The following is a 15,514-nucleotide window of genomic DNA, read 5'->3' on the forward strand; positions in this document are numbered from 1 at the left end:
AAAATAATCATTCCTCAAATTAGGATGGATCCATACCAATACCACGAGCTGCATGACAGATGGGACGCCCTCATGGTTAGGATGTTGAGACTCTTCTCCAAGCTAAATATTCGAGTTCAAGAAGAATCATGTGGCATTGATGACGCTGTTGAAATAGTAAAACTGTTATACCATCACGGTTGGGTAGAGACACACTTAAAGAAGAATGAACCTATGCCCGAGAATCTCTACGAGAACGAGAGACCCCGCCTGGATGATACTGAGAGATATGTCATTGACCATGAAGCCGACTGTGCACCTTTCCTCACCAACGTCAGCCCTTTTTTCTAAATAAAACCCAGAGTAACAAGGTAAAAACTACGAAATTATTGCAGGGGTGTATATTCTGCTCCGGGGGGGGGGGGGAGGGGAGGGGGAAAAAAGAAATAAGTGGATCAATGATGGAAGTTGCTTCAAATCACCTGCTCTTGTTCATGGCTAGTTGTCTTTTGTAGCAGGGGAAAAAATTGTTTTTAACCAAAAAATGTTTCAGAATTCTTTGAGTTTCTTCATTAAAAAACGCTTTAGTTTTCTCATTTTTAATTCAATGTTCTTTCCTTTCAGGGAAGAGAAAGGAGAAGCTAGGAGAAGCCGAGCTCGCCGCCGGCGATTTCATCCAGCCTCCGGATATCCATGCTGAAAGCGAATTTTAATTGTAATTTGTGGCGTTATCCTCTTAGAAAATTTTGTTTGTATTATTTAACTCCCCATCCCCCCCCCCCCCCAAACTAAATTGCTGGGTTAGGTTAGGCTAGGTTAAGTTATACGGCTAGGTAGAGGCCAGGCGCCGTTTTTCTAGGGGGGGGGGGGGGTATTTCCTAAGAGGATAACATCAATTTGTTCTTTCAGAACATTTACGTTAACCTCTCTTTGATTGCAGCGCCCATATATTTTATAATTAAGTACCCATGGTGACAGTGATCGAGCCCCACTGGTCGTGCAGATATATAATTTCCTGCATATAAACATTAATAAACATTATTTACCCCTAAAGCCGACGATTACGTATGCACGTGTACAGTTTTTTAAGCTTCTGGCTATAGCTCTCTAGGAGATCTTAATTGATATGTTTTATTTTTTGTTTTTGTTTTTTGATATTTTTGTTATGTTGTTTTATATTATTTATTATTATTTATTTTATAGCAAATTAACAAATTTTCTGGGTTCAACATTGTTGTTATAATAAAACTCCATGCAACTGCAGAATTCTGCAAAAGTCACGACCAGTGGGGCTCGATTATATATGCGTTCGTCGGCTTTTCAGGGAAGGCAGGAAATTTATATAGGTATTATCCAGGTCAGGACTGGAACAAACAAAATTTTATGTATATATTGTATATAGTTATTTTTTTCAAAGTAAAAAAATGTCAGACCAACGCTGGATGACGTATGTATAATTGGATCACAATTTTGATAGGTAAGTTTAATTAATTTTATAGACAATCAAAGAATAAATAAGGGTATTTTCTTATGTTTGTAACTCTAACTCTTTATTTTGTGAGTTCCTTTGACATTTAATTTTGGTTTCAAAAAGTGTCACTCCCCCCCCCCCCCCCCTTTTTACTTTCTCCTTCTTTCGTTATATGTAAACAAGTAATAACCTTATTATTATAACCAGGGGTGTATATTCTGCACAAGATTTATTTTTTTTCCCCTGCTACAAAATTTTTTATTTTTTTTCCCCCCTAGATTTTTCTGAAAAAGTAGGGGGGGAAATAGAAAAATATTTAAAGAACTCTATATTTCATTTATTTTATCCCTCCTACCACACATTTTTTTAGTTTTTTTAACCAAGGAGGGGGGCAAAATGGAAAAAATGTTTTCAGTTTTCTTAATTTTTACATTTTTTTTTCCTCCAACCACTTATTTTTTATTCCCCCCCCCCCCCTGAGCAGGGGATCCCATGCAGAATATACATCCCTGATTATAACATATACTTCTTATTTCAGGAGTTACCTATACACCCCTGTTAGACGTTATTGAAATGGGAGACAATTTGATTGGTACACTCTCTAAAGCTCTACTGAAGCGTATAAGAAGTGGAGATAAGAGGAAAAATGTACAGGTGACTTTTTACAACTAATTATTTCTACATATTTAAGATGAGACCTTACTTTTCATTACTGTTCTTAAAGTATAATCTATGCTCGACTTTAATTTCTATTTTTCACTTGCAGTCAGCGCACTATAAACATGCTTGCTCTTACACCAGTATAGTCATATGTACTGTAATCAATTGACACGTGTAGCTTGCCCAAATAACGATCCATAACAACTCCCCTATATTATTTTAAATAAGTAATTCACTAATTATGTAATCTTTTTCCAGTTGCAGCATAAACTGAGGTCCATAAGAAAACTCTTCTGTAAGGCAACGAGAACCAGAAAATGGCGCAAGAAACATCAACAAAGTGAAGACAGTCAGCCATTACTAGAAGAAGAACAGCAGGAGGATTTGATGGATGTGGAATATGAGAACGAAACTGCATCGTCAAAAGGTAACCTACAATATCTGTAATATAAAGTAGAACGATGTCGGTCTGTCTGTTTGTTGTTTGTTTGTCCAAATTCCCACAAACATTGTCTCCCAATTTTTGTTTTTTATTTTCCTTTCAATCTAAATTTCAAACAATTGGTTTGATCAAACGTTAGTTAAGTTTGTCTCAAGATATCCTTGTTCCAGGGGTGTATATTCTACATGGGATCCCTTAACCTAACCCACCTTCACCCACTCTCTACATTTATCTACTTTTTCTGGAATTTTTAATTTTTTAACTTTCTAATTTGACTAGTTTTTCTTTACGGCATTATCCTTATACTAAAGTAACAGGATGTCTGTGTGTCTGTTCAAAAGGATCTTGCTAACCGCTGAACCGATTGGGTTCTCCTTTACAGGGTACCTTCACATAGGTCCCGGGAAGGTTTATAACTATTAAACACCATGTTTAACATCGTATTTTTTTAGGTAAAGTTTGTACAGGCTGCAATACCAACTTCACAAAGGAAACCGAAAGTATATGTTATCAATGCTACGCAAACCAAGTTTTGGAGCGATTAAATAACAATCCTGAAGAAACGGACTACATTAATATTGTTGTAGACAATATTAACAACAATAATACCAACGATAATAATGATGCAGACAATGACAGCATTCAAGATGCCGAGGACTGGGACCACGTCGAATTGTTTGATATACCTGAAGATTATTTTGACCCAGATGATGACGATGACCCTGATGACGAACCTGATGGCGAACCTGATGGCGATCATGACGGGGATCGCTTCAAACATCTTACAGAACTTGAGAAAGAAATTGTTAATGATTTCAGAAGCGTTTGTGTTCTAGACAACCCCATCTCTCACAACAAAGTTAGAATCATCCTGGCGATTCTGAAACGCTCGTGTATTTTCAAATTTCCGTCATATAATACATTATTCAAACCCAAATACAAAGTTGAAATCAAAGAAAACAAATATAATCCTACAAATGCTCCTGGTTCACTGATTGAGTGCAGGTATGTTTATATACGATTTAGAAAGCGTAGCATTTCTATAATCATTACCAGAATTTCCGTACGTCCATTTTAAACATGTCGATTTTTCTCCTTTTTTAACAACAAACTTTCAAGTGTTCTAATTATCAGTTTGATCATTCTTTGGTATATTGCTTCCTGCGACAACTTGAGAACAATATTATAAGCGAAGCCACTCTATAATTAATTCCTTAAAATTTAAGTATGTGCATAAACCTTATCCTTCTTGAAGCATTTTTTTTTAACAAATTTACTTACATTCAATTTTGGTTCGACTTTAATATTTTTAAATTCAGTTCAGATACTTCACAATTGTTAATGTCCGTTTGTCGTACCGTTTCAGTGCTTTGGTTTTTATGGATGTTGTCATCCTTGTTCCATTACTTTTCATCGTAATATTATTTGGAGCCCGATGGTGCAAAATTTCTTTGAATTGTGCAAGTTTTAGTTAAAAATATATTTCTTTTTCCAGATTCCCTACCTATGAGATCCTCCAAGACGCCATCACAGACTTTAAACGGTTGAATGGACAACAGGCCGTTGATGATCATATAACTTTTGACATCTCGGGCGACGGAGTGAAAGCAGCTCAGGGATCTCATATCTCCTATTATACTGTCTGGATTAGGTAAGTAATTAATATATTGTGGATTTGAAAGGGTTGGGTTGGGATAAAGTTCTTTTCATATACAGCATGACCCTCGAAAAGGTATTTTTTAGGATTGGCAGCCTATATTTCAAAGGATATCAAAATATTTGTTTTACATCAATTGACAGCCCAGATTTTTAAAGCCAAAGTTTAGGAAACCATTCAATAAACAAATAAGAAAGAAAACTAAGTTTACAATTGATACTTTTTTCTATTGCATACATATATAAAAATCTGTCTTACTGTATACCAGGACTTAATTAATACCATAAGTAAACCTAGTTTTTACCACTTTTACGGTAAAATTTTACCAGCCTTTACGTTTTATAAATCAGTGACTACAATTTTAAGTCTAAGGTATTAAATGCTATTATTATTAATTCTTCTTTATTATTTCAGGTTATTCTTCAACAAGGATTTCAGTGTTATATTGCCAGTCAGCATATTTGAGAAGACGAGGAGGCGTCCCTACAGTTACAACTTTCTGGATAATGTTACCCGATTCATCAACAAACTAATTCAAGAAGGATTACCTGGACATACCTTTCAATGTAGAACCATCATCCACGATGCCGTTGCCAGAGCCGATGTATTCGGCATTCTTGGCCATGGATCAAAAAATGGATGCCCACACTGTGACCTTCCAGGGATGGCTTTTTCACATACTTATCTCCGTCAAAAGAACTTGGTATTGTTCGAATCAATGAATGTATTTTACCCCAGTGACAGTCAAAATATGGGTACGCCGAGGTCTGACGAGAAATTCCGCAAGTTAGAGGAAAATAATCAGAACATGAAAACCAGTTTTTCTGACCTTGACCCGAGCTTGGATTTAATACAAGATACCCCCAGTGATCCGATGCACGCGTTGCACCTGGGCTATGTAAAGAAAGTGATGACGTACCTGAAGAAAGGACGTAATAGTTATCCAGAATTGGAAGAAGAAGACTTAGTTCAAATGGAGAGAATTACAGGGATGTACTGCATTTGACTAAAGAAATGACGCGTAAAATAGGTGTTTTCTTCGCGCATTTCTCGGCACTGCGATAAAATTCTGCATTTTTAGATTTATGTCTATTACACATTATTTGTACGCCTTGTTATGCCGCTTAAAAGAGTGTTAGTTTGAAAAGTTTAAAGAACTTAAATTTTGAAAATTTTCTCCTTATCACCCATATTTTACCATGAACTGCAGTAACTCCAATTATAGATGAAATCAACGAACAATTGAAGCTTGTTGGCAATTTTGATCGCGTTCCCCGTACGTCCATCATGCGCCTGACAGAGAAGAAGCTAGCCCTCAATTTGAAAAGTTCTGAATTCAAAGTACTGGGCTTCTACCATATGATATTTTATGCAGAGGTAGGTTTTTACCATATTATAATCTTTTTAGAATTTAAAGCTTATTTCAGTTTCATTATATTGTATAGCAATAACATTCTTTTTAAATTTGCGCACGTGTGCTATATTATATATATATTTCTATTGAGGAGGGTGGACTTCCAATAAGTATATAGGGCGAAGCCCCTAGAGGCTAGGGGCGAAAGAGCTAGTTTTACCTTAAATTATTACAATGTTTTTTTTTTCCAGTTGGCAAATCTTAAAGATGAACAACGTCTGATATGCAAGTTTTTATTCCACATATTGCGCAGTCTCGAAGAGCATATAACAACTGAACGTGTGGCTGAGCTCAAGACCATGATAATGGTCCTGAACTCAAAATTGGCGGAGATGTACGGCGAATCGTGCTTGAGTTACAATACTCACATGCTTTACCATATGCCGGAACATGTCCGCCGATTTGGACCATCCATGGCGTTCAGTTGTTATGCTTTCGAAAGTGCCAATCATGTGATATCAACTTACATCCGAGGATATAATTTTGGCCTTAAAGAGGTTTCAAACAGGTAATACTATTTTTTTTTAGTTGAGTTCCTTTGACTTTTAGTTTTGGTTTCAAGAAGTGTCACTTCTCCCCCCCCCCCCCACTCTTTACAAATTTTAATGTAATTTTTAAAAATGTAACATAACTTTCTTTCCGTGTATTGCTGATCAAACACTTATGCTATAACGATTTCACCAGCAACATACCTTTCCGTTTAACAGCCATTAATGACATAAATGACATATTTAGATTGTTGATATTTCACACAGTGAAACCGTACATAAATGAAAAGCTGGCTGTCAGGGGAACAAGGAATGCCAACAAACGAAAGTTCGAAAGTAATCAATTCTATACAGACTGCCAAGACCTCTACTTTGTCCCAGACTGCCGTCGTGATAAAACAGTATGGTTGGTCCACAAAGTGAGGACATTTTTTCCGGCATACACCTTTCCTGAAGATTCCAGAATAATAGGTAGGGGTGTATATTTTGCACATGATTAATTGTTGTATAGAAATATTTCATGATCTATACATTTCATCTAATTCCTTTTTAACCTACCACAATTTATTTGTAATTCTCTTATCATGCCAGGAGGAGAGTGTGGTAAAGGGGGGGTCTAGGAAATATGAATTAAGTTTTATGGTTTTAAACACTGAAAATATACACCCCTGGTATTAGGAGTAGGCAAGACTGACGATCCCGAAGACTATAGCCATCCTCCAACACAACTAGCCTCCAACCTACTGAAGTACAGAGTAGCACATATCTCCGTACACCTGTTGCATCAAGATGTCTCCATCGTAATTCCTATCGGAATTTAATTTTGTACATTGAAAGCAGAGAAAGGGGGGGGGGGGAAATGACACTTTTTGAAACCAAAACTAAAAGTTCCATATTGTACCCTTATAAAACAACTGCCATGCAAAATGACAGATCTGTAACTGTTTCTTTAGTTCAGTTCCTTTGACTTTTAGTTTTGGTTTCAAAAAGTGTCACTTCCCCCCCCCCCCCTTTTGTTATAATATGTATGTAAAATGTTGTAAAATTCAACTGAAGGCCCTTCCCTCTTTATTTGGAATTTATGTGAAATGTACTTTAAAATATTTTTTTCATTAAAATTATTTTTTATAGCTAATTTTAAAAAAGGCATGTCAACTTAATTTAGCAAAACCCTACCTTTTTGGCCATCGATGGGTATGAAGTTAAAGTGTTATAAGTCTAGTCTGTAATTTGAAAGAGTACATGTTTGCAATTTAACCCATTAGTGCCGAGCGCCACTTTTATGGGCCGATCGAGCTGTAAGTTTCAGGGAAGCTTTATAATGGTCAAAACGGAATTCGTATTTTTTTGTTTTGCTCTAGTGGCGTGCACAGGAAAGTTGCAAAAAAACCCGGTTCGGCTTGGCCATAAATACCAACCAGGCATTAACACCCGTTTTTGGTGCTTTCCCCCAGTTTTAAAACCCGGTTGACCTGTATAAACCCGGTTATTTTGACCAAAAATCGAAAAATGTAATTTTTGAACGTCAAAAGTGAGATGAACACTTTTTAGAACTTTGATACGATCCGTAATTGAAAACTACACAACCTCATGTAATCTAAAGAGCTACAAGTATAATACGAAGCGATTTATTTCAAATTTAGTGTTTCGGCTATAGGTGCCGCCGTTTTCGGGTAAAAAAACCCGTTGCTCGAAGTTTTAAAAGACACACACTACAAAAAAAGAACATATAAAATTTGGGTGTTACATATCAGAAAACGATCATAAAACTATTGGGTGACACCTATAGAGATTACTAGGGTTATTATGGTGGCTCAAACCCTTACTAATGACGTTAATTGTTATTTTTATTGGTTGAAAAGTTAAAACCGGGTAATAAAAACCGAAACCGAGCCGGGTTTTAAAATTTTCGGGTATGTATGGCCAAGCCGAACCGGGTCATAATAGGGCGTAAAAAAACGATGAAAAAATCATATAAAAAATAATAATTTGAATAAAACGAATTCACATATAGATGTACTTGTCAATAAACATTAGATTTCACGAAAAAAATCAGCGACTTTACTATAAAAACAAAAAAGTTAGAAGGGGTATTTTGAATTTCATGATTTTCAAATTTTGTTGTGCTATACCATAAAACGGAAGTAAGCTAAACTGTCTGCTCCAGGGGGAAATGAAAGCCAGGGTAGTACAGGAGGGATTCATACTGAGAATGATGCAATTATGGAGCCGGAAACCGGTTTTTTTTCCATTTTTCGGAACCGGGTTTTAATGTCCGGTTCGGCACTAATTGGTTAATTTAATTTTACATAAAATTTTAATTTCTGTCTACACATTTCAGATTTAAAACTATGCAAATTGCCCATGCCAACGACCTGGATAGAACAGCGTAATTTCGACTGGCAATTGACCAAGCTAGATCCCAAAATGACGAGGACTGGAAAGAGTGCTAGTTCTGTAAAGGTAAAAATTATATTTAAGGCCTAATTTACTATTGCACAAATTGCTGCTACCCTTCGCTCTTAAAACTTATAAATTCGCATGTTACCGGATCGAAAGGAAAACCTTATCGGTTCATGCTTAACAGACCACAAAAGATTATTGACCAAGTATAATTATTTATTAATTTTCCACAGTGTGTTTAACATTTGATATTAGTAATTAAAATTCTAGGGGCGTAGCCACTGCTATCTAATATCTTATTATGCATTGTAAATACAACAATTATTTCTTGTTTTAGAACAACAAGCCTACTGGAGGTGGCAAACCTAATGGAAGTGCCAGAGGTGGAAGTGCCAAAGCTGCAAGTGCCAAACCTGGAAGCAACAAATCTACTGGAGGTGGCAAAGGTACAACAGCAAAGGTAGGATTTTAAGTTTTATTGTTATCGGTTTTTGGTTTGTTGGTGTTTTGTTGTTAAACTAAACTTACTAACATGATGTCTGTTTGTGGGTTTGTACCAACAAATCTCGTTAACCGTTGAACAAATTGGGTCCCTCTAACCATATAACTTAACCTAGCCTAACCTAACACAGTCATTTTGTCGGGAGAGGGGGGGGGGGAGGGTAAAGTTTTAAAAAATAGAAGAAAAAAATTAGGATAATGCCGGTGTTGTTTAAAACTATAATCCTCGGTAAGTAATGCTTTACAATAATTATCTATAATATTTTTAGAACACAACTAGAACCACAACATCTCCAATAAGGCCAATAAATATTACCCCACCTCCATCTCCACGGGCACGGCCCCCCTCCGCGAGTCAACGGACCGCGAGAGTTGTAGTTCCTCCTGCAACATCATCACGACCCCAGTCCCAGTCATCACGACCCCAGGGATCATCTGGCCCTTCTGGTGAGATGGAAGAAAGCGAGGTATTATTTTTATTTCATTTTGTCATCCAGAGGATACAAATTACAATTATTTAGGATATATATCGACTTAGCCTGGAAAAAATAACTTGTAAGATTTGACTAAATTTTTGGTAAACATTGACCAATAAAAATTTACCTTGTCAATTTTTACCAAAAAGTTGGTCAAATTTTACCAAGTTTTTTTGTTTGTCAAAGTCCAAAAATGATGGAAGATGCTTAGGATCACTTGCTCTTGTTTGTGGATAGTCTTCTTTTCTACCACGTAGTTTTTAAAATACCAAGACTTGAAAATATGTGGTTTAATATGTTTAATTTTAAGGATTTGTTCACCGGGGCCGTTATGAACCAAATTCAGAACCAATTTCAGCAGCTACGTACTTTCTTCACCTCACACATGAAAAATCAAATAGAGCCCATTAATGCGTCCATCAGAAACTTGGCAAACAAATCGTCCACAAACCATGAATTACTGAAGAATGAAATCAAAGACCTGCAAGACAGTGTATCAAGAGATATGGCTGAAAATACTGTAACCCTGACAACAGAAATGAAGAAAACCGGAAAAATAGTGGAAACCTTGGTGACTGATCTAAGAAGACTGACCAATGTGGATGAGCTTGATGAGGAGGAGGCGAATAAAGGGCCTAGTGAGAATCAGGATGTTGTCGTGGACCGTATTTTCTCACCAGAATTTTACAAAGAAAGAATACAGAACCATGACCCCTTGGAAAAAGATGGTTATATGCGAAGAGAAGAAATTGTCTTTTTCATCCAAAATTTCGATGACTCACTGAAAGTGGATAAAGGCTGGCAAACCTTACTGAAAGTATGCCGAGACATCATAACCTTCCTATATGTCGTGTTCGAGCAGTTCACCTTTGACGCCCGCATCACCGCTGCCTTTTGGACTGCTCAGGAACTTATTGATGACGAAACTGGTAAGTAAATATTATTTTGTAAATTTGACATGATGAGAAAACGTTTAAAACAGGGAGAAGGGAGGTGGGAGCAAGGGAAATAAACCGAATAAAAGGGGCATTCCTATTCTTGCTAGCAGGTGACCATGTACAATAATCTTTTTATATATATATTTTATTTGTGAAAATAAATCTTGTGCAGAATATACACCCCTGGTACAATAATAAACATGTACCTATGCATAGTTAATTGAAAATTTCATTATTATTTCAGTGGAACGTTTCTTGGATCATTGTAAGTTAGTGCTTAACGAGACGTACCTACATGAAGCTATCCCACCAAATTTGTGGAGAACAGGAACCTATGTGTCTTCAAGCGACCTTTTTCTAGTGAGGAACCACGTACAAGCTTGTAGGTAATTCAATTATTTATCGCATCTATTCCGCGTCTATTAAATGTGAAAGTGGTAGTTTCACAAAATGCATTTCAATGTTCTTTAGTTAAAAAAGTAGTTTCACGAAATGTTAACTGCATATTGTATTCTTGTTAAATTGTTAAACTACATTTCTATGGCATATGTTTCAAAGAATTTCAATTTTGTACCATGTATTTTTTTATGTGGCAAGACTTTTAGTTCATCTTTTCTTGATATATGTTATATGTTATATATTGAGACTGTTTTGATATAAACCCTTTTTTTATCTAGGTTCAAGCGCAATTTCGAACACACTTTTAAAAAGGACGCGACTGGTTTTTGTGAAAATATGAAGAGGGCCGAAGATTATATGATTGCTAATGATGATCCTGTCTGCTGGAGGTTATTTCGAGGGCTGGTAACGCGAAAACAAGAACGCGCATTGTCAACCCCCCTCTACAAGTTCGAACAGGTTTTTGAACTCAAGCCAAGCAAGGAGACAAGCAATAAGAAAGGCAAGAAAGACAAGAAAGACAAGAAAGACAAGAAGGAAAAGCCACAGAAACGATCAGCCTTACAGATGTGTGAATTGTATCTGGCCCCTGCAGAGATACAAAGAATTAAGCGGCGTATTAAACCGAAGACAATCACAACTTCAACACCAGGTGTTACAGCCGAAGACAAGAAATTTTACTACATGTTAGGTGCCCACTCAATGGGTTGCTTACCCCACGAAGTTCAAGGAAAGAACCAGATTTACTTGAAAAGAAACAATGACAAGTCGAGTACTACATTTCAGATCAAAAATTATGCAGACATTGGGAATGCAAAGAAATCCAAGCAATTTTTCAAGACAGTCCATAGTGATAAGAAGGTTATAGCAAGAGCTGTAATGTATTATACGTACGCCACAGTAAATTTGAAACCAGAAATGAGTGAAGAACAGACAAAGATTCACAATGCCAGTGAGAAAGCAACAGTAATTTCCAGAAATAGAAAGATCAGAAGAATGAACACCACTGCTGATGAATCCACTGCTGATGATTCCACTGCTGATGATTCCACTGCTGATGATTCCACTGCTGATGATTCCACTGCTGATGAATCCACTGATGGTGAAGACAATGATGGTGAAGGCAATCATGGTGGAGGCAATGCTGTTGAAGACAATGATGCTGAAGGCAATGCTGTTGAAGAAAATGGTATGGAAAACATTGCTGATGAAGAAAGCAACAATGGTGAGCTTGTAATTGATGACGGAGGCGACGACGTTGAAATGAATTCAAATGATGATCAGATTGGGAATGAGTTACGCATACCACCCGCGGAGAATCCAGCAGTAACTCCAGAACCAGTAAAGCAACCAGTAAAGCCACGTAGGTTATATGAAGATCCAATTGTCAACAGCCAGTCCAATAATAAACCCAAAGTAAATGTATTTGAAAACATCACAAGCTCCAAAAGGAAGAAGCATGGAAAAGGAAAGGGCTCGAAAAAGTCGAAGAAGATAATTATTTGTGAAACAGACGATGAGGGCCAAAATGTGGGAAATCTTGATGATACAGTGCCAATGCAAGATGATGAACCACCACCAAACTTTCCACCACTGCAAAGACAGAAAGAATTTTATGGACGAAATAATTCAATCACAGGTACATATTTGTTGAACATTAATTATTATTTATAAGTTTTATCTTTCCTCGTATTGTGTATATACTGCACAAGATTTTTTTTCCTCTGCTACTAATTTTTTTTAAATTTTTCTTCCCCCCCCCCCTAGTTTTTTTTCACCAAGTAGGGGGAAAATTGAAAAATATTTAAAGAACTCTATGATTTATTTATTCTATCCCTCCTACAACACATTTCCTTTTAAAATTTTTTTTCCACCAAGTAGGGGGGGTGGGGGGTGGAAAAAATGTTTTCAGTACTTGCTTTTTGTTTGGAAACGTATAAAATTAATGTATAAATTAATTATTTACAGGCAACAGTAACGAGAGACAGGTGACTGGAAAGGCAACAAGTGTCGTGGAGGAAAGCAGCAGTGATGAGAATGATGAGGATGCCGAAGGTATTGTTATTTATAGTTTGAAAAACGTAGGAACTGTATCACCTAAATTTAAGTTTATTAATATTTTAGTTGAGAAGTAGTCTTAGATAAAAACCCTGTGGATTAATTTTGTTTTAAGGGAAACTTCGTACAGGCCCTGACAGGGTTTTAGGCTAAAATTTGTATGGGCGCAGCCGCTATCTATAATACTAAGTAGCTTAATGTCTGTCCGGCCGTCAGAAGCTTAAGATCTCAGTAACCACTGAATCGATCGAGGTTACGGTAAAATTTTACCACCTTTTAAATCGTATAGGCTGGTAAAATTTTACCATAAAAGTGGTAAAAACTAGGTTTTTTATGGTATTAATTGTGTCCTGGAGATCGGATTCTACTCTTCTGTGTATTGGTCCTGCGGTGATTTTAAGCTATTTCCTTGGAGGGGGGGGGGGGGGGGGGGGGGGGTTGGGTAACATTTATACTATTTGAAATAATGACTATAATAATTATTTAGATGATGTGCCGATCATTCCAAAGAAGAACCGGGAGCGAAGGCAAACCGCATTGGAAGCCGAAGCAAAAACCAAGAGAAGTTTACAGCTGGACTCAAATGAACCATCATTCGAGGTGGATAACGAAGATGACAGAAACGAGAGTGACGAAATTTTGGAGGTTGAGGACATTGAGGGCAAGAATGACGGCAATGCAAGTAAGGAAATTCGGATACATCCATGTGGAATAATATTACCCAAACTTGCCATTATAATTGAAAACCACACGGGTCATTATGAGGTTGTTGCAGTAGGCTCAAATGTTTCTATACACAACCAAAGGGAAATTTTAGAACTCATCAACATTGACGGTAAGTTACAGGTCTTAATGTAATAAATGGGGGGGGGGGGGGTGGGCGAAAGTGACACTTTTTGAAACCAAAACTAAAACCAGCCTAATTTTTTTGGGGCTTTTATTGGCGGTTCTCGGCGGTGGCGACGCCGTTTCTTCACAGTTCCATATTGTACCCCTATAAAGCAACTGCCAATGCAAAATTCCCCCTTTTATCTTTGATTGGCATATAAATATAGGGTAAAAAATATTGCTTGTTTTCATTTGAATCTGATTAATAGTAACTAATGTTCATATAGGTATGGAAATAATATTGAAGCTATAATTATGTACATTTGCTTTAACATTTTTTATTTCTTTGTAGGAGAAAAAGCAAAGTGGAAAAAAGATGAAGAAGAAGGTGAATTAATTTCTGACATCAAAGAAGAAGCACCAGAAAGTGATGATACAGATCAAGGTCATCAATCAGACCCAGACACTGGAACTGGCAGTAGTAGTAGTAGTGAAGAAGAAGAAGTTGAACGCAGGCCAAAAGCAAAAGTGGCCCAAAAGCCAAAGCCTACCAAAGAAGTTCCTAAACGTCCCAGAAAACAAACAACATTTCCATCAACGAATCAAATTGAAGCGGTGTTGTACAGAAACCAGAGCAGAGCAAGCACGAGCAGAGCACAAAATTCAAGCCGGGAATATGCTGAAAGTTGCGCAGGCACATCAAATCCTGATGAAGACGTAAACCCAGAACCAGGTTGTAGTTATAGTCAACTCAGTCCAGAGCCAGGTTGTAGTAATAGTCAACTCAGTGAGCAACCTAACCAAATTAGGATGCAGCAAATGTTGAACAGAACAAATACACATTTGCCCGATTTCGGCCAGCGTGGTGAGACTCGGACAAGAAGAGATGCCAACAAACGAGTAAAGGCCAACATGAAGAAGCAAAGATTGTGGGAACAGGGAATCAGGCCTGAAGATGAAGAGTTAGAGAAGAAGAAAAGATCAAGCTCCAGACCACCACAGAGAGCAAGTTCTCAACAATGTTCTCAGAACATAAACAATTACAGTATCTTTGGCAGCTACATTACAGCTGATTCGGGAAAGGGGTGTATATTCTGCACAAGAAATATTGTTTGTCCACGGCTAAAAATTTTTAAAATTTACAAATGTTTTCAGTTTTCTTAATTATTACCTTTTTTTCTTACCTCCATCTATTTATATTTAATGAAATATAATATACATCCCTGTGCAGACTTGGAAAAAATATTACACATCCGAACCATGTAGAATATACATCCCTGGCAGAATGGAGACAAGTATTATTCGTCGGAACTTTCGTCTGAAAACGAAGTACAAGACGAAGAACAAGACGAAGAACAAGACGAAGAACAAGACGAAGACCTGATAGGTCCCAGTCAATCCCAATAATTCCAGGACTTTACGTATATATATATTTATATGTAATTTTTTTTTATTTCATAAGTTTCATCTTCAACTTTTTTTTATAATATCTAGAAAGGAGTAGTTTCCCAAAATGCATTTGAAGTTAATTTAGTGAACCGTATATTTGAACCTGTTTAAATGTGTTTAAACTCTATTTATATGGCATAAATTTGAAGAAAGTTAAATTTTCTACCACGTACTTTTACCATCTTAACAAAGAAAAATATGCAATTCACAAAATTAAGTTCAAATGCATTTTGTGAAACTACCCCTTTCCACCAATTAAGTTTAATGAGCTTAAAGGTAAGAGCTTAAACTGAAAATTTTTTGTTGTATAATCTGTCGCATTTTTTGTAATTCAGTATATAGCAGTTGTAG

At 36.7% G+C, this 15,514-nt stretch overlaps 3 protein-coding genes across 3 annotated transcripts; all 3 read left to right on the forward strand.

Annotated features, from left to right (window-relative positions):
- The first annotated feature begins 1,610 nt into the window (after positions 1-1,610).
- LOC145306339 (uncharacterized) lies at positions 1,611-4,336 on the forward strand. The gene is made up of 3 exons (XM_080148428.1): positions 1,611-2,537; positions 3,005-3,557; positions 4,048-4,336. The coding sequence occupies exons 1-3, from the start codon at positions 2,498-2,500 to the stop codon at positions 4,205-4,207; spliced, it is 753 nt and encodes a 250-aa protein (XP_080004554.1). The 5' UTR covers positions 1,611-2,497; the 3' UTR covers positions 4,208-4,336.
- Positions 4,337-5,475: 1,139 nt separating this feature from the next.
- LOC145305844 (uncharacterized) lies at positions 5,476-6,254 on the forward strand. The gene is made up of 2 exons (XM_080147665.1): positions 5,476-5,586; positions 5,815-6,254. Exons 1-2 carry the CDS (start codon positions 5,497-5,499, stop codon positions 6,133-6,135), a joined length of 411 nt encoding a protein of 136 aa, XP_080003791.1. The 5' UTR covers positions 5,476-5,496; the 3' UTR covers positions 6,136-6,254.
- A 4,481-nt stretch (positions 6,255-10,735) lies between these two features.
- Positions 10,736-14,015, forward strand: LOC145306041 (uncharacterized). Its single transcript, XM_080147971.1, has 3 exons — positions 10,736-12,467; positions 12,797-12,883; positions 13,374-14,015. The coding sequence occupies exons 1-3, from the start codon at positions 11,165-11,167 to the stop codon at positions 13,742-13,744; spliced, it is 1,761 nt and encodes a 586-aa protein (XP_080004097.1). The 5' UTR covers positions 10,736-11,164; the 3' UTR covers positions 13,745-14,015.
- Positions 14,016-15,514: the final 1,499 nt, after the last annotated feature.

Source organism: Acartia tonsa, chromosome 14, assembly GCF_053477335.1.
Source record: "Acartia tonsa isolate MP-2025a chromosome 14, ASM5347733v1, whole genome shotgun sequence".
Lineage (NCBI taxonomy): Eukaryota > Metazoa > Arthropoda > Copepoda > Calanoida > Acartiidae > Acartia > Acartia tonsa.

Excerpts from the sequence above, each read along its gene's own strand:
- LOC145306339 (XM_080148428.1), top strand. The coding sequence starts at position 2,498 with ATGGATGTGGAATATGAGAACGAAACTGCATCGTCAAAAG. Across the intron at positions 2,538-3,004 it reads CGAAACTGCATCGTCAAAAG|GTAAAGTTTGTACAGGCTGC; the intron begins GTAACCTACAAT and ends GTATTTTTTTAG. Across the intron at positions 3,558-4,047 it reads GGTTCACTGATTGAGTGCAG|ATTCCCTACCTATGAGATCC; the intron begins GTATGTTTATAT and ends TTCTTTTTCCAG.
- LOC145305844 (XM_080147665.1), top strand. The coding sequence starts at position 5,497 with ATGCGCCTGACAGAGAAGAAGCTAGCCCTCAATTTGAAAAGTTCTGAA. Across the intron at positions 5,587-5,814 it reads ATATGATATTTTATGCAGAG|TTGGCAAATCTTAAAGATGA; the intron begins GTAGGTTTTTAC and ends TTTTTTTTCCAG.
- LOC145306041 (XM_080147971.1), top strand. The coding sequence starts at position 11,165 with ATGAAGAGGGCCGAAGATTATATGATTGCTAATGATGATCCTGTCTGC. Across the intron at positions 12,468-12,796 it reads ACGAAATAATTCAATCACAG|GCAACAGTAACGAGAGACAG; the intron begins GTACATATTTGT and ends AATTATTTACAG. Across the intron at positions 12,884-13,373 it reads GAATGATGAGGATGCCGAAG|ATGATGTGCCGATCATTCCA; the intron begins GTATTGTTATTT and ends ATAATTATTTAG.